Source organism: Amaranthus tricolor, chromosome 5 (genome assembly GCF_026212465.1).
Source record: "Amaranthus tricolor cultivar Red isolate AtriRed21 chromosome 5, ASM2621246v1, whole genome shotgun sequence".
In the NCBI taxonomy this organism is placed as follows: domain Eukaryota; kingdom Viridiplantae; phylum Streptophyta; class Magnoliopsida; order Caryophyllales; family Amaranthaceae; genus Amaranthus; species Amaranthus tricolor.
Window position 1 is genome coordinate 29168574 of NC_080051.1, and position 23397 is coordinate 29191970.

Consider the following 23397-nt stretch of genomic DNA (forward strand, 5'->3'; position numbering starts at 1 on the left):
AGAAGAATTAAACAAGATCCCACTTGACTATGTTTTAACTTATAGATTAATTAAAAACTAATCACAAATTAATGATGATGAATGAATTCGAATGCTTTCCTCTAGTACTCTATGTGAAGGGAGTACGGGTATGGATTGTCCATCACCTTTCCTCACCTAGACCCTACTTCCGAGCGACACATTAGATATGAAGATGAATGAATAGTACTATCTTTGCAATGTTGCAAGTAAATCGGATTGAAGGAAGTATGATTGGTTGTTGCCTTTCTTCCCTACTCAAAATAGCAGGATACACTAGGACTACTTTTTAAGTTTCTTTTAGAATATTTCACAAAATAAAATGATTATTATGTGTGATTTATTCTATTGATTAAAATATCATATTTTTCTACCACATGATTATGATTTTAAACCAGATAAATTTATGGACTTTGTTATACATAGCCCTAAGGGCTATGTATAAAAATTAGCAAATTCCTATAATAAATGTACATGGACTAATTTCAATGGAATCTTTGACAAGTTTATTAATAGATCAACAAATTACTCATTAAATTAGCCTTGTAAAATAATTAATCTTTGACAAGTTCACCACAAAATTAAAGTAATAAATTGCTCTTATATTGAAAAAAAAAATTACTCATGATTTATATGGGGAATATAAAAGAATCTTATTAGCATTAATGGTTATATGTAGCCCTTAGGGCTACATATAACATTTGCCTAAATTTATTTATAACGTAATTATCGAGTAATAACAATATCAAAGTCTTTAATTGCAGAATAAAGTTAGCATTTTTTTTTTGAACACCGGATTTTTCTTCTACTACAAAGCTTTTCAAATGAATTTTGACAATTAACTTAAGTATCTTCTTATTGCAAATAGGAATGGCCAAGCATCTGAATGGGAATTTCTTAGGGTTAGTAGAAAGTCTAGTAGTATCAGTAATCAATAGAGTTAAAACTTCTCATCGCTATACAAATGGACTTGTCTCCCCTTCACACACAATATAATATGATCAGAATGAGATGATAAGTGTGTTTAACAAACGACTTTTTGACTAGTCAATATTTATAAATTTATTCGAAAAAAAGACTATTAAGCTATTTAAAAAATTAGTTTTAAAGCCAAATTTGAAAAGTATTACCTTTTTCATTGGCTTTTGAAGACACTTTTTTTTCTCACATAAGCAACTAACGGTCACAATTAATTTTTATAAAACGCCTCCACAATAACCGGTTGAAACAAATATTAATTCAGCTAGTATTTTTCACTAGTCAAACGGGCCAATACTTGTTTTTCAAACAAACCCAATAGTTTTAGAGATTATATCTTGGATGAAAAATGGTGTCTTTGAAGTTGTACATGTGATAGTGGATGGCTTGTATTATTGGTTAAAACAAAGAAGCAAGATGATCTATCTCAATTTTCTTCTATAAAAAACTTCGTTTATAGAACCAAACCGGTTTAGCCATTTCATCTAAACCTGGCCTTAAACCCAACCGATTTAGCCAAAATGTGAAGACGGGTGGATTATTTACCATCGGTCCATCATGCTTATTGGCTTATAGTAAACGTACTTACCTGAATGAAGTTCCAAATTCGATATATTGTCTTTTCCACTGTAACAACACAAGTAAATTCAAGAATTTTCAATGTTCGAGCACAAACTTAATCAGCTCATATATAACAAAAACCTTAAAAACTTTCTACTCCAGAATCCAGAAAACACACATATTGATTTGTGCTAAAAGGCTATGAACAAAAAAACTTTATCAAAGGCCAAAAAACCGCTGATTTCTACTAAACTAGACAAAATTTGAACATTTGAAGATAAAAGGTACAACGTTCTTCCCTTTACTCCAAAAATAGAACCTTCCAGTCAAAAGGCTGAATGCCCTAACTAATTACAGAACTTCTTCCAACTGGAGGGAAGGAAGAATTGAAAGAGCTAGTAAATGTGTCCAAATGTTTTGCATTTCTTTCTTTTAAACAATTAAGGGAAAAAACCTATAATTGAAATTTGATGCTTCTATGAGCAACGGAAAATATTATCTCAGACTGTATAAACTATAGATGGGTAGGCTGTACTCCGCACTGTCAGACACAAGACAGCACCAAAATCTGCTAAGAGAGCCAACTATTTAGCTGAACTCTCATTTTACACCACACTCTGGAACTGCTTTGTGTAGCATAGAAGTTCCCTGAAACCGCACTAATGACCAAAAGTTTTTCTTCAGTTCACGGATCTGCGAAAGAATTACACAATTCTAAGATTGTTCACTGATAAAAATTTGAAGGCAAAAGCGCATATACATGCAGAAAGTGTCACCTGATCAAATGTCATTTGTTTAAAGCCAAAACGATCTGTCCAGATGGACCCAGCCTCCTCAGCCGCTGGAAGCACTAGGGTCTTAACTTTGAGAGACGCCAAGAGTTTCTCAATGCATGCAAACAACGTCTGGAAATAACCCTATACAAAAATCAACCACCATTTCAGAACAAATTTATGAGGCAAGTAAAGACAGCTTAACGTGCAATTTAACCTGTTCAACATAAAATGAAGCGTAAGCGGCAGTTAATTTAGAGAATAGGGAGTGATCAGAAAGCTTAAAGCATAATCTAATTTACTGGGTCCTTACTATATTCAATTCAGGCTAACTCAAGACAACACCCCCCCCCCAAAAAAAAGAAAATATATGATAAGTGTCTCTTGAAATGTTAACTCTGGGCATCATTGAGGAGTAAATGTTCTTGTAGGTTCTCTTAAGTCAAATACATTCTACATGCCCTCCTATCAGGCGATTTTTATTAGTATTATAGAGTTGGCTGCTCATACAGTCATACTCCCACAATTTTTAACTTTTCCAAACAGGATTTTCAGTTTTAAAAAATAACATCAAACATAAATTTGTTAGTTCTGGAGAACCTATAAAAGCAAAGTTGCACATGGAATGATAATACTGATGCAGAAAAAACTAATTACAGAGCTACATTTAAACAAATTACTTACTTTTCCATGGTTACCGCTGCTCGTTGCAACCAAAGGGAGTTCTGCAACTTCTGAACCAAATATACGGAAAATACCAGCAGATACAACCACTGAGCTGCACATAGTGAGGGAAAACTCGAGTCACTGAGTTCCAAATTAAAAATTTTGTTATCTTCAAAAAAAAAAAAAAAAGTAAAGGACACTTCCTTACTTGACTGTTAACACAGCACAATACATGCCGCTATATTCTTGGCCACCCACGTTCCTCCTACCAAGGAGAAAAAAACCCGAACCAAATAGAAATGTCAGATCAGATAGTTACATGGCTACCCAACAAAGCCCAGGATAATAAATTCATTATTAAAGGAGAAGGTGAGTACCCATAAACCATTGCAGGTATAAGGTCATGTCCAGACACCACATCAATAATTGGGGCAAAAGATTCCTAAGACATGAAGACACAAGCAGAATAAGAAAAGTTAAAGCCAGAACAAGGCATCACCAAAATATTACTTCCTATCTTGTATTTCATAAAGTTTGAAAAGACAATCACATTAAGACAAAACCACACAGCCAGAACAAGAAATGCATCTAAGGCCATAGAAGGGATCACCGGCTGCTGCATTGATTGGCTATCAGTCAGACTACACAAGAGACTAATATGCTAAATACTAATGTTGAAAAAGGTAAGCACATGGCTGATAATATGATAGGAACTCTTTTTTATCCAGTGTTAATCAGTGAATAACTAAAAACCTCAGTATAACAACTTTTGCTCTTTCATCTAATGAGATAAATGAACACCTGAATCAGAACAGATATTTAATCAATAACATGCATTGGCATCTATCCACACCATTATTTTAAAAGGTAATTTTCACGCTGACAATGTGGTTTACTCAGTCATGATTATCAACTAATACTGCTTGAAAAAAGAAAAAATAATGAATAAACACAATTAGAATGTTGAATTAACAAGTTTTCCGAGGTGAACAGAGTACATTAATGTGTTTTACAAAACAAACATTGTCATTTTAACATGTCAATTGTAATGCTACAATATAATCACACGTTAAGTACTGAAGTCAATAAAGAGCACAGGAATAGGAATCCATAAGACATTGTTTCACATTACATGCATCTTGTATTCATAAACATAAATAAACTATAACTTATAAGAACATCAATAATTACATGTTATGGTAGGGGCGAAATCTTAATTCAATAAGGAGAAAAATTTATGTTAACGGTACTCTTTCATAGATTAACAAGGATAGAGGAAATTAAAAGATTACCAAAGGTCACTCTTTTATGGGAACATAAAGACAAGGGAACTTTATGCAATTGATTTAACATCAACGGATGAAAAGGCTTATATTTATGAGAATGTTGTATATCAAGAGGTGTTCCAAAACCTCTAAAATGTTATTTAATATTATTATTTTATTATAAACAACTTTAATGTTTATTTACATTTTATTATTATTATTATTATTATTATTATTATTATTATTATTATTATTATTATTATTGTTATTATTATTATTATTATTATTATTATTATTTAATCCTATTATAAATATGTATACTTGCATCATTCTTCACATTCAATTGTCTAATATCAATTTTTTATAATGGTTGTATCATTAATTCGATTGTTGCATTTTAATGAAAAAACTTTTAAGTTAATAACGATAATATATACTTGTTTCATTGTTTGAAAATCGTATTTTTATACATCAATACTAAAAATTCAGTGCATGCACGAGTGTCTATACTAGTTGTCTATAAAACGTTGAAAGAACATACATGGAAGATAGCTACAGCCTGCGAGAGCAAAGGTCTAGTTCCAGGAGATGCAATTTTCCCGCTAAGTAGTCTCCAACTCACATCCACGTCAGTTCCACTATTCGGACCAGTTCGTATGTTCTTTTTCTGGATAACATCCACAAGAGAACCAGGAAGCTTTTCAACTCCTCGACTCAGAAGATTTTCCAACGTAGATTCAATCCTTCCACAATCAGTGCTACAAAACCATTTTCCATCTGGCAATTCCTGAAATATGGATGCAACATCATCTCAAGCTCAAATAACTTGATAAAAAAGATTGACAAAAAAGGAAATAATGCACCAATGTATTTCAGAGACAAATTATATTAATGAACATAATGCACACCTTGAGGTCTGCCATTTTATATTCTTTCAAGCAGCCAACGTGATACTCCTTCTCGCACTGTCCAGAAACAAACAATATTAAACAAACAAAAGCCACGTCAACATAGAAGACGGATAACCAAATTCTGGCCTGCATTTAAGAATATCTAATTCCCCTTTTCGAACATGTTCTGACTTCTGAAAAATGGTAGTTCTTTCATATTAAACTATTCATTTTATTTTATCAGGTAAAATACAGAATACAGTTAGATTGTTAGTTCGCAAAAGCAACCACATAGGCACATCACATGCCATAGCAAAAGGTGCAAACAAATAAGTAAACTTCTGTATATGCTCACTACCTAATCCAAGAAGTGGGTTCTCATAATAACTTCTAACAACAAATACATGTTAATTGCTTATTATTCCCCCTTATTTTCCAGGCTTTCCACAATCTTTATCCATTCAATCCGGTTGTTTGCCATCAATTTCAAAAAACCTCCTCCTATCCCTCTCTCATCATCCATTGCAATCAAAGTCTCTCTCATCACAGATTAAAATCAAAGTCTCATTCATCACCTGTTGACTGTTGTAAAGTTGTGTCATTCTGAGACACCCTGTCTCAAAAACTCCAAACACACACACACACAACTGAATTAAAGAAAACACAAGAGAATGAACACACAGCTTAGAGTGCTATGCAAACTCCCACACAACTTCGAGTGTTGTGTAAACTCCTTTATTTCTCAATTTCCTTATTCAATTTTCTGGACACCTTTATTGAATACAAGATGCGCTTATATAGACAAAGCACTAATGCCACCTAAGCCAAAAATATAAAAACAAAGCCACCTAAGCACATATCTAAAAATAGAAAATACAAAACATCATTACATCATCACATAATATCCAAGAACTAACCCATCACCCCACCCCTCTTTCTCCTCCTTTGATAAGTCTTGAGAGTAGTGGGTAGCGTAGGTGTTACACATTCTTTCTCAATGGACAGCAACAGGAAGATGCATCACCCACAAAAAGCCAAGTTGGACATCAACATCATGAATACAACACAAATAGAGAATTCAAAAGCTAAACATACTAAGGAAGAGAGAGATTTGCGCTCATGGGGTTTGGACAACTATCTTGCTTAGCCTTCAATTCCATCTAACATAGAGATTGATAAAAAGAGGTCAAAGTCTCAAAGATGTTATCGTGACCTTAACCAAAACCGCATTTTGCAATTGGTCCATGGTCATCAAAGCTTCAAGTTCAAAAGGGAAACGGTGGATCGTGGACATTCCACTTATTTTAACGATTCCCCCATTTTAAATTTGAAGATTCAAGAGAGGAGATGAACCATGCCAATAAGCTAGTTGAACACTAGAAAGCTTCATGAAAAAATTTTCACGGGAAGGTTATTCTGTAAATGACAAAAGAGATTCACAATTTTTTGAATCAATACAACAATAAATAGAACATTATCAGGCATCAAACTTAACACACTTTGCATAGAACAAACATTTGAAAAAAAAACAACACACTTAGACCACCGAAATAACAGTGCATGAGCACAAAATGAAAATATAATACCTGATCACAGAGGATGATTGTACGCGGTCCAAATCCTGACTTAGAAAAGTCATACCCTCTGCAGCAACAATTAATCCAAAATCAATTAATGTCAAGACAAGAGAACAGATTCATAAGAGAACAGAACCAAAGCATGCATAAATATCACATCCAAACAAATGGGATGCAGAACGGCAGAAGTACACTATTAAAAACATGGACAACACTTGTGGGTTAGTTTTTACTTATGACATGAAGCAAGCAAAGATATACTCATGATCTAAACGGTAATTATAGCCTTCATTCATAGTCATAACTCATAAGTCATAACAAATGTAAAGATGCACCCGTGGAAAACCTAAGCATCCACATACCACACCCTTTTCCTCTAAAATTATAATGAACATTTCCAAGAAATTGTATTTTCAAGACATGTAATCCTATTTAGCTCCACATACTGAAAAATGCACATAAAAACCATATAAAAAAACAATTTTAAAAGATGAATATAAGGAAATCATGCTTCACGAATAAATTTCAGCAGATGGATGATAACACCAAGCACAGAGAATTGCCAAACCTGCACAAAATGCAGGCACTAACTTCAGATGCTAGATTGTTGACAATCCGAATTGACCGCTTGGTGATCTGCTCTATGGAATCAACTCCAGAGACTCTTCCAGCGGCAAGAGCATTAGCATTATGTGCAACAAATTTCTCCCTTTCAAACATGTTCTCACAGTATTTACAATACCATTTACCACGAGGTATGCTTGGCAAAGAAGCGCATTCTGTATTTAAAAATAAATCCAAAACAGAATATATATACGTCAGCACACTATACAGCTAATGATATCAAATACATGCATTTGACAATTTCAAAAAAATGATACCAAATATACAAGTTAACTGTAATGACAATTAAAAGGAAGGATATCAACAATACAAGTCATCTGTAAATCTTAATATAAATCTAACACACTTTCAAGTTTCAACTAATAGACGGAAGAACATAGGAGCTATTTTCGTTTAGGGGCAGAAGAGAGGGGGTAAAGAAATATGGGGCACCAGCACCACTAAAATAACGTAAAAAGTCCAATCTAATGCAAGCAACACAAACAGGCACCGGAAGCATTCAAAGTATAGATATTGGATACAAAACCCTTTCCAGATCTAACACTTGCCAGATTCCCATCCTATTTCAGAATCACCCAAAAGAACAGCAGAAGAAAACCATCTTTGAACTTTTCTGAAACAGCCTCAGTATTCTAACTCTTGATGACATTAAACACTACCTCACAATATTCCAACTCCAGATTTTCATCCTTTCAGCGTCGCCCAAAATGATTTTCTAAGATGCGATTCTCAACAAACCATTGACCTATTCATCAATGGAGCCAAATTTATCACAAAAACTCCACAACATTTCATTGTCAAGCAAAGTTCTACAAAACAGCCTCAAAATTTAAGGGAAAAAATCGTAATAGCAGCTAGCATGCTTCTTTATGACAAACAGACTCAGTGCTGTGCAAACTTGAAATCGAATCAACAATCAAGATTTGGACAGATTAAATTCACTCCATATTATGTAATAGGTATCCTATGATCCAGCAGTAAGACATTGACTCTAAAACAGCTTTGACGAAAGATTAGAGCATCAATCATAATCAGTAGAGACAAGATGAATTCGGATTCCTGAAAAAGAAGAAGCTTATATCTGGCTTGAAACTTTGATACCAAGTCGTGTTACCGGTGGTTTTCAACTAGTAAGTACAAACTAGTGTCCAAACAAGGAGATGCTCAAAACGATAAACGCTTTTGATCCAGAAATTGTTTTAGAAATCGAAGCTATCATGTAGAAAATCATCAATAAAGCATTACAGGTAGTAGTTAACAAAGTAAAGGGAAAGAGTGAGATCTCTATTTCGTACCACTTAATTATAATAATTCCCCTGAAGTTCACCTATTCAAAGACTGAAATCTTTAAAAGCATGCAGTCTGACAATACATTAAACATCTCGATCCAAAGTGCAAATGTCAAAATTTTGTAACAGCTAAGCTTCAAATTACCTCCTTCGCTTTCACAGTACTAATTCATTAAAATTTATTTCTCTTGAGAAGTATTTGGTTTTAAAGACACGAGCTGAACTAAAAAACCAAGTGTAGGTTGGTGGTATTAAATGGGGGTAATGAGGATGACATTTATTGTTAATTTCATGAAATGTCTTATGGTATTACATGGTAATGAAACTCTCATCTTCAAACATGTTTTTCTTCACAATTTTCCATTAGCAGCTACCATCTTTACAATAGGTAACGATGAGGACAAATGATGAGGACTAGAGTAGGACAAGCATGATCATAAATTTTGTCAAGTAGTTTCCCTACCTAAATTAGGTTAATTTAATAATCATTCCCACCATTCAATACCATTTTACTACCAATGAGCACGCTTTAAGTGTAAAGATTCTTCAATCATGGTCATCTTCCACCTTACCTCAAGCCTTATAAAGAATTTGAACCAAAGCCTATGGAAGAAGAAATTATTTGAGAGGCAAATCCTAGAAGATTGGAGAGCCTATTCGAAGTAACTGGCACCATCACTGATGGTAGGGCAAAGGTGATCAAAGATTGAGGTTTTCAAAAGGCAGGTCCAGGTTGGGTCTCAAAACAGACCATCACATTCTCCATTGAAATTTTTTTACAGCATCACTCCTCCAAGAGAAGCATATGGATACGACTCTCTTAACTATCTAAGAAATGTTCTCCATCTAAGTAGCAGTTTTAAGATCATCATTGACTGCATGAATCCGCTTACTTCTAATCTAACTCTAAATAATGCAGATTTTGCTTACGGATATTTTATCACTACTCCCTCATTCCATTGGAGGTTTCCCCTTACTATTTACAAGCCTACATTGGAATCGAAATGGGACAAATTCAAAGGGGTGGAGGGACCAAGTCATATGTACTAGCATTTTTGCAGTTATCTTAAGAGTTACAGAAATGTCAAATGATGCAAAGCTTTCCCATATCCTAGCCACTAAGTTAAGGAAAATTGCGACCCCCCTCCTCCACCCCCTTCCAATTTCTTATTTCCTTCACAGCCCTCAAAAAGTGTCTTCCGATACAAACCCAGATACCAGGCTCTCACAAGCCAAAAGCCACCATGTAACCTTGTACATCATTATACTTAAGCTCAAACTTTGATCAACATTACGGAAAGCCTATTCGATCAGAACTGCATCCTATATTTTGAACTAAAAAACGACCATAAAAAAACCCTTAGTTACTTTGCTATCACAAGTCCAAAAAGACGAGCTAAATTGCAATAAGACCCAATTTGAGAAGCCTTAAAAGAATACATTCCCCTTTCATCTCCCCATATTGGAAAAAGAAATAACTTACCCACGTGAAAGGCTCTAGGACATCCATCACAAAGAAGTAGATTCCCACCATCCGCACAAATGGAGCACAGGTCATCATTGTACTTAGCCGAATGACGACGATCTTTAATTAGAGTTACAGATAACTCATGCAGTGAAACCCCATTAGATGTATATATATAACAATACCTGTTGGATCATTCACAACGATGAAACCTTGAGCATAAACACAATAAAGCTCCAAAAAGTTATGTTGAACTATGTTCAAGACTTACGGCTTCCTTCGTGAAGCACAGCCAGCATGTGCCTCAAACTGTGACGCACTAACCTGAGTATTATAGTTTGGGTGAAAAAACAAAAATTCAAAGAAAATGACAAGTGGTCTCAAAGTAAAAACAGAAGACGCACCACTGTATCACAGCAATTACAAAGAATACCAGCACCTTTTTTGAAGCCATCCAATAATTTCTGTACACAAGAAATTACAACATTAAGAAGATAAGTTTGCACAAAACACAGGCAAGTGAAAATTGACTCTTTTCTACTCGAACCTGCCCCCTTGCATAATAGCCAAGTTCAGTTCCATCAGGCAACACATCATCTTCAAAAACCAACTTATGTAGCCGAAGATCTCTGAACAAAAAAGTCACACAAACATAAGAGTCTATTCAGTAGGTGTAAACATCAAACTTCAAAAGGACAACAGTTGCTTTAAATACACAACTACATTAAATAGTGTTGTGCCATACAGTGGAACAGCAATGACCACAAAAAGCAATAATATTCAAAAGTGGCATTTCATAGAGAAAGTACACAGCTGCAAATAGCAAAAAAAAAAAAAGTTTCTTAATCGTTGAGATTAATTAAAAAGACACCAAAGACACATCACCCATGTACTAAGGCAGGGATGGAAAATTTTACTCAGGTCAATCAATGAAATAAGTGACATCAAATATAGCAAAAAAGTCAAAACCTAACACGAGATAATATATCTACAAAACTCTAAAAGAAACTTTATGTCATCATACGAGATACCATAGCCTAAAAACTGTTGGTTAAATTTTCTAGTCCAACAAATCTATTACTAGGGGAAGAGACCAAAATAGGTCCACCCTCTATTCATCTTTATTCTTTCTACTTTATATTCTTTTTGTTCTATGTTTCCTTTTCATTAATTTTGATTATTTTTTCTTCAAAGTGTCCCCTCAACTACCATCTACCCACAAGGTTCACACCTCCAATGCCCACACCTACATAATTCCCCCTCTTAATGTACCACCCACGAACTGCGTCCTCACCTCATTTATCATCTACCCATAAAGTGAAAAAGAAAAATAGGAAGAACAAACAAGAATACAGAGAGTATAACTCAATTTGGTAGATTTGCTAACCTGCGTTTCCGACAGTCAAATTTGAATTTTTCTTAGTCAGATCATACCAAAAGGTTAACGGGCAATTTCAGTGGAAATGGAATGACAGTGTCATTGGGATGCTAAAGTTGAAGGAGAGTCATTGCACAATGTTTTGGTCAGGAGTCTTTAGGAAATTGGAAAAAAGGGAAGATGGTGATGGTGGAGGGTTTTGGCCTTTCGGGTGATGGTAGACACTTAAATGGTGAAGGTGGTGCGGTTATGCTATTCCTGAGGTTGTGAAAAAGATGGATGATGAAGGCAGGATGAGCGGGAGAATAGTGTGATAGTAGGTTCATATGATAGCATTAAGAGGAATGGAAGAAAATCCTTATTTCTCACAGAAAATTGAAAAAGATATGATTTGAGGAAAGCAAGACAACCAAAAAACATGCAAGAATCATCCCACTTGCACACAAGGAAGTCTCTTCCTAGCTATAGCTAAAATATCATATAAGACAACTCCAAAAATCATGAAAATTAATGATTCAAAATTGTTGGTTTATAATTGAAATAAAAAGACAATATAATCATTACATTGGAACAGAAACATTTAAACAGTAATAGAACAGCAGGGAATTCTAAAAACTGTTGCAGTAACATTGAAAATTCTACATGTGCAACCTTTCTAAAAACCAAATCTTTAGTGTGTACAAATCAGCATAGTATGATAGTGTCTCCATCATTCTTGGCAAGATGGAAAATGCAACCTTTCGAACATGACAGTAATTCATAATTCATATACTAGCTTTGGGTAATTCTTTTAAAGTCATCGTGATTTGATGGTTAAGAAAACAATTCATACGTTAAAAATTTATTATGAAAGCTAGACTTGTATTACCATGTCCATGAAAATCTAAATTTTTCCTTAACGCAGCATGCAGCTTTTATGCAGAGTCTGAGCATGACGAGCAAATTTCCCACAAGCAAGAAAAACCAAACTGAATTTCAATTAAATTCAAAAATGAAGAACAGAACACGTATGATAAATTCAGACATTAGCGAAGAATAAGAAGAATTCTCAAAGATATGACCTTTTCTACCGAAACAAAAAAGATGGAAAGCAAAAACAAAGGAAACACACTTTCTCGTAATCTTGCCACTGGTTTTCTTCTCTGAAGATTTAAAAAACGAAGGAGTCTTTGGAGGCTTGGGCGTCACGCTTAACCTAAACAAACATGATCAGAATATTTCACATGAATGAAATACACAAGCCGTATAGAGGAGATAAGTTATTTAGAACCAAAAACAGTACAAATCAACAAGGATTGCAGATGAAGCCTATACTTTTTCGTTGATTTTGCAGAGTCACTTCTGGGTGAACATTTTCTTGAACGAATCATTTCGGAATGCTTCGTAGATGATGTTGCTTTAAATGACCTAATCAAACATAATCAAAGAGATTCATGTTAAAAAGATAAAAATCATATCATGAAGGTAAAAAAGCAACCATTGAAGATTTAAATTCAAACAAGATATTTATTTCATGATCAATAAATTCAGTACAATACATCTCAGGCATCATCAAGAAAATAAAATGTATGAATCCAGAACGAAATTTAGCCATACCTTTTCTTCACTTCCTTCAAACGTTTTGCTTTTGAAGATTTTTGCGTCACAGGACTGCTACAAGTCTTAACCACATCAGCAACTTCTTGCAAACTAAAATTAAAACATGATAGAAAATTTGATGAAATTCCAATTATTTTGGAAAAATGTAGATGTCACATAGAAAATTTCTTCACTAGACAAGAAAAAAACAAGACAAAAACTTCTTACCTAGCCATAACATAAATCAAAAGTAAGACAGCAATGTTTAGGGAGTTTCAGATCTATGTTGAACTTTAAAAGGAACAGAGGCACTACTTAACAAGGAAACAAAGGTAAATGAGACCTAAAAAGATTCACCGCAATAAATGAAATTGCGAGCCCATAGACAAAACTAAAAAGCATTGGATACTAAAGAAGGCCCAAAAAACCATGCAGGCCAAGCACGACTAAAGTTTAATTACACCGGAGAAGTGAAAGCATTGAAACAGAACTTCAATCTCAACTCATATCAAGTCATATCATCTCATATTAATTATTTTCCTTTTTCTCCCGAAAGCCCAAAATCAACCTTTAAAAACTACCTAATTTCATGTTAGAATAATCAAATGGCAGATTTCTGAGATTAAGATTCAAAGATGAAAACAACATTGAAAAGCATCAAGGAGTCCAAAATGAATACAAGTACATAAGAGCCTAAGCAGCACAATTATTGCACGAAAAATGTACTATCTTTAGACATGTGCCAAACGGTTCAAACAATATATTTTACAAAATTTTCCTCGCTTTATTCATTACTAGGTTCTTGCAACTTGCAATTTAATTCTTAGAAACTGAAAATTAAGAACATAGAAAGCAAGAACCGGTTCCTCCTAAATTCGATTTCATCCCTCACCTATTACAAAGTTCACTTAGATGTTATAACCAATATATTAGTTGAGCTACCTTTAAAACCTATTTTCTGCAATGAGCGCAGCTACTTTTTCAACATAGAGAAATCTAATTGTGTTAATTTATTATACTTATCATGAATACTATTTTTCTACTGGAATACAAATATATTAATATGAATTTGTAACCAAGAAAAGTGAATAGTAAAAGTATGAAGCTGTTCAGTTGTTTGGCTTTAGCAACTTGTTCACTTCTCTACTGAACCCGCTTCCTTCTATTTGTTCACTTAAGAGCCTTTTCTTTTTTGTTATACCCTTTTATCCATATTACCCTTACTTTTGTATTTGTTGTGAAAATTGTATAGGAGAAGCTCTCTAGAAGGAGGTGTATTGAGTGATTGTCTGATATTTCTGATGTCATTAAATAACGTTTCAAGGCTTTAATATTGACTTCAAACTTCTGCTTGCAGAATAGTAAACTTGAACATAATTACATAAATGAACTTTTGATGAAACAAAGGATGCAATTACGAAGTTCGGCCACAAAATAACCTAATCCCATCAAGAGTTCTCCAACTCGTACTACAACTTCTTCCTTATCAAAACCTAGGATTTCAAACCCTCTATCGTTAACTGTTGGAATCGATATTCCCCTCTAGGTTTTGATTTAAGGCTCGGAGTTGATGAAAGAGGTTAAAACACTATGAGTTGGATAACCCTAGTCGGAGATTAGACTATTTGTAGTTGTACATTGTAAACGCATCCTTAATATTTTCCAAGTTCATTTCCGCAATTATTTTCAAGTTCACTATTACTGTAAAGCTCCATAGTCAATATTAAAGCTTTGCAACTCGTTTCAAAGAAATTAAAAAAGTCGGACAAACTCTCTATTCACACCTCTAGAAAATTTTGGTCTCTTATACAACTTTCACATTGGTCCCACACAATTCTCTTACATTTCATTCTCTTCCTCATTTACCACCATTTGATAATAAACAAATTCATCATAGTCCTTGAAAATTGTAGCTACACTAACATAGACAAACGTAAATAAAAATTTGTATACATAAATCTCGTCATGAATTACAAAGTAACATCTTATTATTAAGTTAAAACTTCCTTGGTTTCTAGAATTCTGATTTGAAAAGGATAAACCAAGATTCAGAAGAATTAGCTACCGTGAGGGAAACGTTGCATTGCAAATGTAAGACTATATGCATTGAAATTTACTTAAGAGATGAAGTACTATAAAATGAGCACTATATCATGGATAAAAACTCAGCAATTAGGTTATACCATTATGTAACATGTTTGAGAGTTTTCGCAACATTAAATTGAAATTTACTTAAGAGATAAAGTACTATAAAATGAGCACTATATCATGGATAAAAACTCGGCAATTAGTTTAATCGTTATGTAACATGTTTGAGAGTTTTCGCAACATTAAATATTGTAATATAACAAAACAAAAATTTCACAGTCAAAACATCTAGTAGACTGTTGTGTAACTTGCAAGTACACTACAGATATATCACTCTTACAATGATATTACAACTTTATTTGTCGAAAAGGTTATAACAAAATTTGTTCTAACATCTTCCTCAATTATGTAAAAAGTAATTTTAGCATCTCGTTAAAATTTCATTAATACCCACGACCATTTCCACAAACGTATCTGAAACTGTGTTGATTTTTCCATGCACTATTCCTCACACCAAGGAGGGATCGCCACAGTCCCAATCCCTTGCTTATTGGTTCAAATACTAAAAATCAACAACCACTATTTACTTGTGGAATTTCGAGTCTCATGTACTACATTTCACAGAATTAGAAACCTATCAATCTCTTTTTCCACACTTCAATCTCAAAATTAATACACCTCACCTATTAAAAGCCTAAAAATCTCCATAGAAAAAAAGTACACTTACAATAAAAAATAAAAAACTTAGTTTCCTCCTGCATGGCTCCAGAAACCCTAGTTAGGACATGAAACATTCATTCACATAGGAGATTAGTCTTTCACAATATGTGTAAAGCAAGGTACATTTAGAACTATATACCCAAACATCGGCATGCGATCCTTATTGTAATGTGTTGTCTCATTCGCACTGGTAATCACTCAAGTTTACATAATTCAGAAAGGGATCCGAATGCACATACTTTTTTACTATTTCCTCGGATGTCTTAGTTTCTGAAGCTTTTTCAGCCCTAGAACTGCTGCGAAGCCTTGGCATAGATCTACATTAAATGAAGACACAATCAATTGCAGTGGAACAGCATATGTAAATGATAACTAAGGGGGTATGAACCAATCTGTGTAAGGTAGATAATATAAAATATATAAGCTAAACAAAAGCAAAATTATATTAAACCAGAACTCACACAAATACTTACTTTTCAACTGCTTTTAATTGATTTGTATCTTTAAGTAAATTGGAAGCAACTTTGACAGAATTTGGAGTAAATGGTTTGGCTGACCTGATTGCCATACAAATATACAGCATAAAATTTAAATACAAGACTAATGTGACAGTCGGCAATAAAAAAAACCACCAAAATCCTGCCCTAACAGAAAATGATAAATGCACCGGTCCTGGAGTTTGATCCAAACAGAAATAAGCTTTTTAGAAAAATATTATAACAAACACTTACTTTACAGCTGACTTTTTCTGACTACTATCTTGAGGCATATCACATGCTGGAACAGCTTGAGAAGAAATAGAAAATTTTGAAGACCTGAAAAAGAGAAGGAATGATATACTCACACGATAAAATTAAAACACAAACAAAAATAACTTTTACGCTTCACCGATAACTGCCAAGTCACCATAAAAAAATCCAGCAATAACATCATCCCCGGAAAATAACAATTATGGAATACTTTACCCACAAACTCAACATACATAACCTTCAACATAGATCCTATCTAGGAACAAATCATCCATAGTTACAAACTATACATCAGACGATAATAGCAAAAGAGGAAACACATATCCAAGCAAATGTAAGACAATTATGGCATAACGGGGAAGGATCAAGTTTCCCAAATTGACAAGTTACACACACAGCAAAATGTGGTGATCCACCATTTCCTGCTGCCAGAAACTCGACAATAAATTTAAGGCACCATTTCAAAGATATGTTCTAATGATATACTAACAACAAATAGCCTCCAGTAGCCAAAGAACGCATTTCTTACATGACTAAAAATCCAAAATATAAGAATTAAATTTCAATATATCTTGGTAAAAAGGCTATTAGTCGATATTTATAATATATGCTCTCAAAAATAGCCAAATTCCACCAACAAAATATAAACTAATCGATGTCTACTCCTTAATAACAATGCTAGAAGATGACCATCAAGGTAAAAAAATCCACTTCTTTTAACAGGTAAAAAAAACGATTTTATGTGATTTTAGGCAAAGAACAAATATCGTCATAAGTTTAAAATACACAAGATATTCACATTGACAATAGACAAGGCAATCGTATCATCAAACTAAACGATCATGCATGATTCCTTTTCCATCTACAAAGTCAAAAAAAGTAGAGACGCTCATGATGAAGTATTCATCTCCAAGCAGCCAAATGCTTCAACAAAAACAAAACTTTAACTTAAAAAAAATGCTTGCTAATTGTTTTGCTACTACACCACAAAATGACGGTTGAACCAAGTTCTAGGCTTCAAAATCAATTAATCAATGGAATTGCTTCCTAACTACATGCGGATCTTTGATCTTACTGGTTTGAATTCTAGTAACCCCAAGAACCAGCTCAAATTGCACGCAATAAAAGAGCTAAAAACATACCTTACAAGTAATATAGAACTAAAATTTTTTTTCCTAAGTACATCGTAATAAGATGAAAGCCATATATAGAATGGAGGAAAATCTTTCATATAATCATATCTTTTAAGATACACCCTAAATAAGGGTCAAATGCCAAAATAGAAGCATGTGTTTAAACATAAATGCCACAACTAAAATTATCTATTTATTTTTTATCTATAATGCCAAGAAAGCAACTCTACATAAATCGATACATTTTGTCAAACGAAGTGCTTCATAACAAATTAATCTGAACAAGGAAATCAATCACTTGTTCTTGTAAGAACAACAATCAACATTATTCCTCTCACAACTACTAATAGACAAATTTATCTATCGCTCAAAAACAACAATATTAAATTATAAGGATCAAGGATCAAAAATCCTTGGTATTTTCACAAGCCAAAACTTTGCAATCGAGACTAGCCATCCTTCATAACGTATTGATAAAATATCATCATCTCATAAAGAAAAGGATTAAAAGATTTACAAAGAAGGATCCTCATGCATGTATAAATGGTTTAAAAGAGAGTTGAACTTTCTTCAATCATTTTGTTCTGGCAGAAAAGCCATTTTCAAATATGATTCCTTTAAAAATGTAAGAGATACATTCAGCTTGAATATTTGTGCTCTTTCCAAAACCCAAATTAAATCCACTAATTCAAATGGCTCTCTTTCATTTATGTATGGCGATTTTTCAAGCCTTTTCCGAATATAATGAACCTATCCTCTCAACTCTAGTCATGTTATCAAAACATATCACTAATTACGAATAATAAAATATTCAAGGACTTTTATTACTCGGACTAAAAATTTACATATAAACTCCCTTCTCCAATTTTTATTTCCATGTTAGCATGAGAAAATGAGTTAGAATTACATGAAAGAAAGGTCTGTGGCAAGGGGACTGTGCATTAAGGATGAAAATTATTTATGGGCGGATGCGGTGCCACTCATTAAATTTAATTAAGGGGCTTATGGGGTATTACATGAAGGTGGGGACCATTTTTAGTAGAATGAAAGTGAACATTGTACGTCGAAAAGTGAGAGAATATTACAATTATTATCAAAATGTGAGAATATTAAGGAAGTGAGGGTCATTTTTAGTAGAAAGAAAGTGAACATCCCAAATGATTAATGAATATGTAAAAAATTATTTTGAACTTTTGTAAATGAATTAAAATCAAAGCAAAGTTAGGTCCTATTGAATAGATGAATAAAGCTCTTAGGTTCGAAGAAAGGAAGAACAACAAGCTTAATTCATACCCTATCGAATTAGACTTCCAAAAGATAGAGTATAGGACAACAAGTAGGTACTACGTGTTAGTATTGGATGTGAGTCTTTCCGACCACAACTAGATATAACTTCAAAGTGAAACATGAATTAATACTAAATTAAAATGTGTAATTGATTCATTTTGAGTAGGCCAAAAGTGTCAAACTCAATTCAAATACAATGATGAGTCTATTTCTTCATTCAATTAATTAACGCGTCTTTTTTCTTTAATAATGTTTTTGCTTCAAAACCTTTGGGCCAGTTATTCGCTATTTTGTTTCTGAACACAAGATTTTGTTAGCCATGTATTTATAGGATAGTCCAGATTATTTAAATCCTAAAAATGATAATACCTCTAACGGGGTAACAATAATAACGCCAAATGAAGTAAAAAGGGTCTACCATTAGAAAAGAAATGAAAACTACTAGCCCCAAGGGAAGATTGAGAATAAGCGATTGTTGACCATAAGCAAAAAGAAATTGTGTTCCTCCTCTAAACTTGATGTGTTGAACTCAAGATTTATTACAAATTTGTTGATTTTCAACTAATGCATGCAAATTGCTTCGATAGATGAGAATGTTGGGTTTTTAGAAAGTATTATAGTAGGAATATAGAAGTAGCAGAAATGCGAATGCTTCGACGAATGAGTAGAGTACCTTGAGGGATAGAATTAAAAATAAAGATATAAGAAAGGGTTTTTGAAAACAAGATATAAGAAAAAGTTATAGAGTCGCAAATATTGAGGAAAAGATGAAAAAGAATTGTTGGATGCTTTGGGCATGTGCAAATTCAAAGTATTTGCAAATCGATAATAAAGATGGAAAATTAAAACTCGAGAGACTTAAAAAGAGAACGAGGAAGCCCAAAACTTACTTGGAGGACAGGAGTGGAAAGGGATATGAAGGATTTAAACTTACTGATGAGATGGTAGAAAATCAAAGTGAATAGAGAAGAAGAGTTCATGTGGAGTTCATGTACGCGACACCAATTTATTAAGATTAAGACTCAACCATTGTGGTTGTTTTCTGTTGTTGCAAGCAACTTTTAGGGTAATACAAATCCTAACACTTCACTTAATTTTATATCATAATATGCAATTTAGTTATCATTCTCGCTAGGGAAGCAAAAATTTAAAGAGTGAAGAACAAATGTTTCTCAAACAAAAAAAGAATGAGTGAGACAGGCATTTGAATCTTGTTCTATTTATGTCCAAGTACCACTTATTGACGACAATATCATTAAATCAACTAAGAGAAGCTTGAAAGTCAAAGTATCAATTTTCCCAAAAGTACATCAAACAGCAAGCTGTGATTCATCAAAACTTAGGCTCTTTATGTCTTCTTTTCCTCTTTAGCAAATCCCCAATTCCCACACATCAAGAATTTAAAAAAAAAAAGGCCATTCTCAATAAAGACTTGGTCCTCCAAAAGCCTCAATAAGGATATAAAAATCAATACATCTTCTTGTTATGCCGCTAAGATTTCCATGTCTAACACAACAATTACATTACTTTATCTAACACTATCAATCTTTCTTCGAAATTTTAGTATCAACAACATTTTATTACCCAATGCCATAGTGGATCAGACCTAGGTGGGGTTTGGAGGTTGGGTGTATACTACCTTGACCTTATTAGTGATATAAAAGAGGTTATTTCGATTCACCTTTAATAGCAAACTATCATCAGCAACTTCAAATAGAACACGTGTTTTGATGAGTTTCAATATAGTCCATTATAATGCAAAATCAAAGAACTTAAATCTAATCAAACTATTAAAAGTAATCTTCAATAAAAATATTACATAAAATATTGCAAATAATGTAACCTCAATTTCAATTCCACTTCATGCATCAAGTGTGCCTTCCTCTCGAGAAATAAAGAAAGATCTTTGAAAGGACATTCATCATACAAATAAAAATGCCAGAAGACTAATCTAAAACCACTCTTGATCCAAAAAACCTACAATCTACATACAGCGTACTACAGGCTCAGGGCTAAAAATGAAATTTCTCATAAAACAGTATTTTTCGATTAATATTCTAGACTCAAATATCTAATATACTACAGATAAATAACTCAACATTCATAACAGGCCTGCACTGCAAAAATATATGTTGCAAAACTTTTAGCCGATGAGAATAGAATGAAGTTATCGAGCTCAAAAAAATCAGACCTACAGAATTTACGAGCTGAGTAGACTGGACCAATAGGGGATGAGTTTGACATAACACATCTACCGCACACTGGCTCTGAACTTTCTCCGTCCATGGAGGAAAACGGCTCTAAAATCAAACAAAGCCCAAGGTCAAAGACAGAGCATCAAGAGATATACACTTGTAAATCAGTGTTCACAAATCTTAACCAAGAAGAAACAAGGGCAGTAACTCACCTTTGCAGCTCTGACAAACAAGTAATTTCTTTTCAGGCAAAGGACCAACAGCATTTTGAACTGTGGCTTCTACAGTATTAAGGCGAGTACTCTTGCATGTTTTCAGTATATTAATTAAACTCCTGCCATTTTCAAGGCATATGTATTGTACAGCCCGCTTGTACTTATTACAAGCATGAATCTCAAATAGAGAAGGGGGAATAACCTACAATAAAAAAAACACATCAAAAAATAAGAATCATCAAATCCAAAACCTAATTTCCTATATGAGGATAATTGGTTAATTGCCGATACTCACTTTGCAACCTTTGCACAAGCCACAAGAACATAATATGCCAATACCTCTGATTCTTCCGGTAAGCTTCACATCCTATAATTTATGATCATTATTTTTCAAATGAAGCGACAAAAAAATAAGAAAATAAAACAGCTTATTCCGCCAAAAACATAAAATCAACCACTACGTGCATAAAATGTCAATAATCTACATACAATTAACTGGAAAAGTTAGTCAATACTACAAAATATACCTTGCCGCCGTCATAATATACAGAGCAACCTTCCAGCAAACCCGTCTCAAAAAGCTCCTGAACAGTTGTTATGGCTTTTACATGGGATATTTGTTTAGACATTTTCATCTCCAACTTCTTACCTCGAGTAGCTGATTTACGTTTTTCCTCCTGCTTCTTCACACCACATTCTGCCTCCACATTACTCGTAACGGGTACCACCACCTCTTTCAAATCTACAGAAACTAGTTCGCCATTAATACCATCAATTTTAGGCTTTAAAGATGAACGAGTAAACCTTCTAGTATATTTCATAGGTAATGAACTCTTTACTTCCCCATTGCTTTCGCTCTTTTGAGGTTCCCAAACAACTATTTCCTTACAAATTTCCCCATTGGTCTCATTCATTACCGTCTTTAGCTTTCCTTCATTTGGATACTCAAAAACATTCCCTAATGGCATTATATCCTCCTTGGATTTCAATGCTGATCGCGTAAACCTCCTCGGATATCTCTCAACAGACGATTTCTTGACAGTACCCTTAACAATCTTCAACGGGGAAACACCTTCGACAATTTTATCTTTATCAATTTCCATACTGCCACCATTAGTATCTCCAATTTTTACCAAAGATAATTCCTGAGAATCCTTGTGCGACACTAACCCTGGTTCCTCAGACTGTAAACTATTATTCAAACCATCATCTACTATGTCTATAACATTGGAAGTCCCATTGATATCCTCCACTACAACCTCTATTGAAGAACCTTTAGTAACAATCTCCTTATTCACAACGTTAGCAATACCATTAATAACACCATTACTTTTACCTTCGTCAACTTTAACAGACCTTTTTACTCTCTTATACACTAAACTCTTAGAAACACCACTCGGACTACTAACACCAGAAAGTTGCTTACTCGAACGAGTGATTCTTCCAATAGAAATCGGCAACGGAGAATTACTCTCCAATGCCGCTAATTCACGCTTCATATCTCAAAATCAATACATCAGCACAACAAATTATTTTATTTTGAATTTGTTTGCTTCGTTTCTAACTCAAAAAGAAACCAAAATCGCAAAAAAAAATCCGAAAACACAAACCCTAATAATTTAGGCTTACTTTTTCTGCGATAATTGATAATTGATTACAAAGCGCGATTTTTGAAAAAAATGAAACTCGAAAATGAAAAGTCAAATTGGGTGAGCGAATGGATGAAGGAGAGAAGATCTGAAAAAAAGAGATATGAAAATAAGGATCCTAAGGATTGAAGGAAGAAGAAGGTTGTAGAGTTCAATTGAATTTCTGGAGAGAGAAAGATAAAATTTCTGGAGAAAGAAGAAAACCAATGGCAGGTTTTGAAGAAAGTTTTAAAAGAAACATAAAAATAAAATAGGAGAGGAAGAAATAAAAAAGGGGGGAAGGAGACAGTCCCGCTAGC

The 23397-nt window shown here is 33.6% G+C and overlaps 1 protein-coding gene across 2 annotated transcripts; it reads right to left on the reverse strand.

Annotated features, from left to right (window-relative positions):
* Positions 1–1199: 1199 nt before the first annotated feature.
* Positions 1200–23397, reverse strand: LOC130813359 (increased DNA methylation 1). Of its 2 annotated transcripts, XM_057679186.1 has the most exons (23): positions 21977–23397; positions 21745–21816; positions 21447–21651; positions 21231–21339; positions 16602–16685; positions 16344–16427; positions 16110–16187; positions 13081–13173; positions 12799–12891; positions 12596–12679; positions 10654–10735; positions 10511–10570; positions 10378–10430; positions 10125–10291; positions 7297–7507; positions 6738–6795; positions 5170–5226; positions 4803–5048; positions 3374–3438; positions 3205–3261; positions 3015–3108; positions 2334–2474; positions 1200–2250 (listed from the first exon to the last, which is right to left on the reverse strand). In XM_057679186.1, exons 1-23 carry the CDS (start codon positions 22946–22948, stop codon positions 2158–2160), a joined length of 3258 nt encoding a protein of 1085 aa, XP_057535169.1. In that variant the 5' UTR covers positions 22949–23397; the 3' UTR covers positions 1200–2157. The 2 variants fall into 2 exon arrangements, with proteins under 2 accessions (XP_057535169.1, XP_057535170.1); XM_057679187.1 differs by lacking the exon at positions 1200–2250 and having other exon boundaries at positions 2335–2474; positions 3015–3103.

Bases quoted from the DNA above. Each gene is read 5' to 3' on its own strand.
- LOC130813359 (XM_057679186.1), bottom strand. From the start codon at position 22,948: ATGAAGCGTGAATTAGCGGCATTGGAGAGTAATTCTCCGTTGCCGATT. The intron at 21,340-21,446 runs GTGAGTTACTGC...GTTTGATTTTAG, and splicing joins TGTTTGTCAGAGCTGCAAAG to AGCCGTTTTCCTCCATGGAC. The intron at 3,262-3,373 runs GTACTCACCTTC...TCTCCTTGGTAG, and splicing joins ATACCTGCAATGGTTTATGG to GAGGAACGTGGGTGGCCAAG.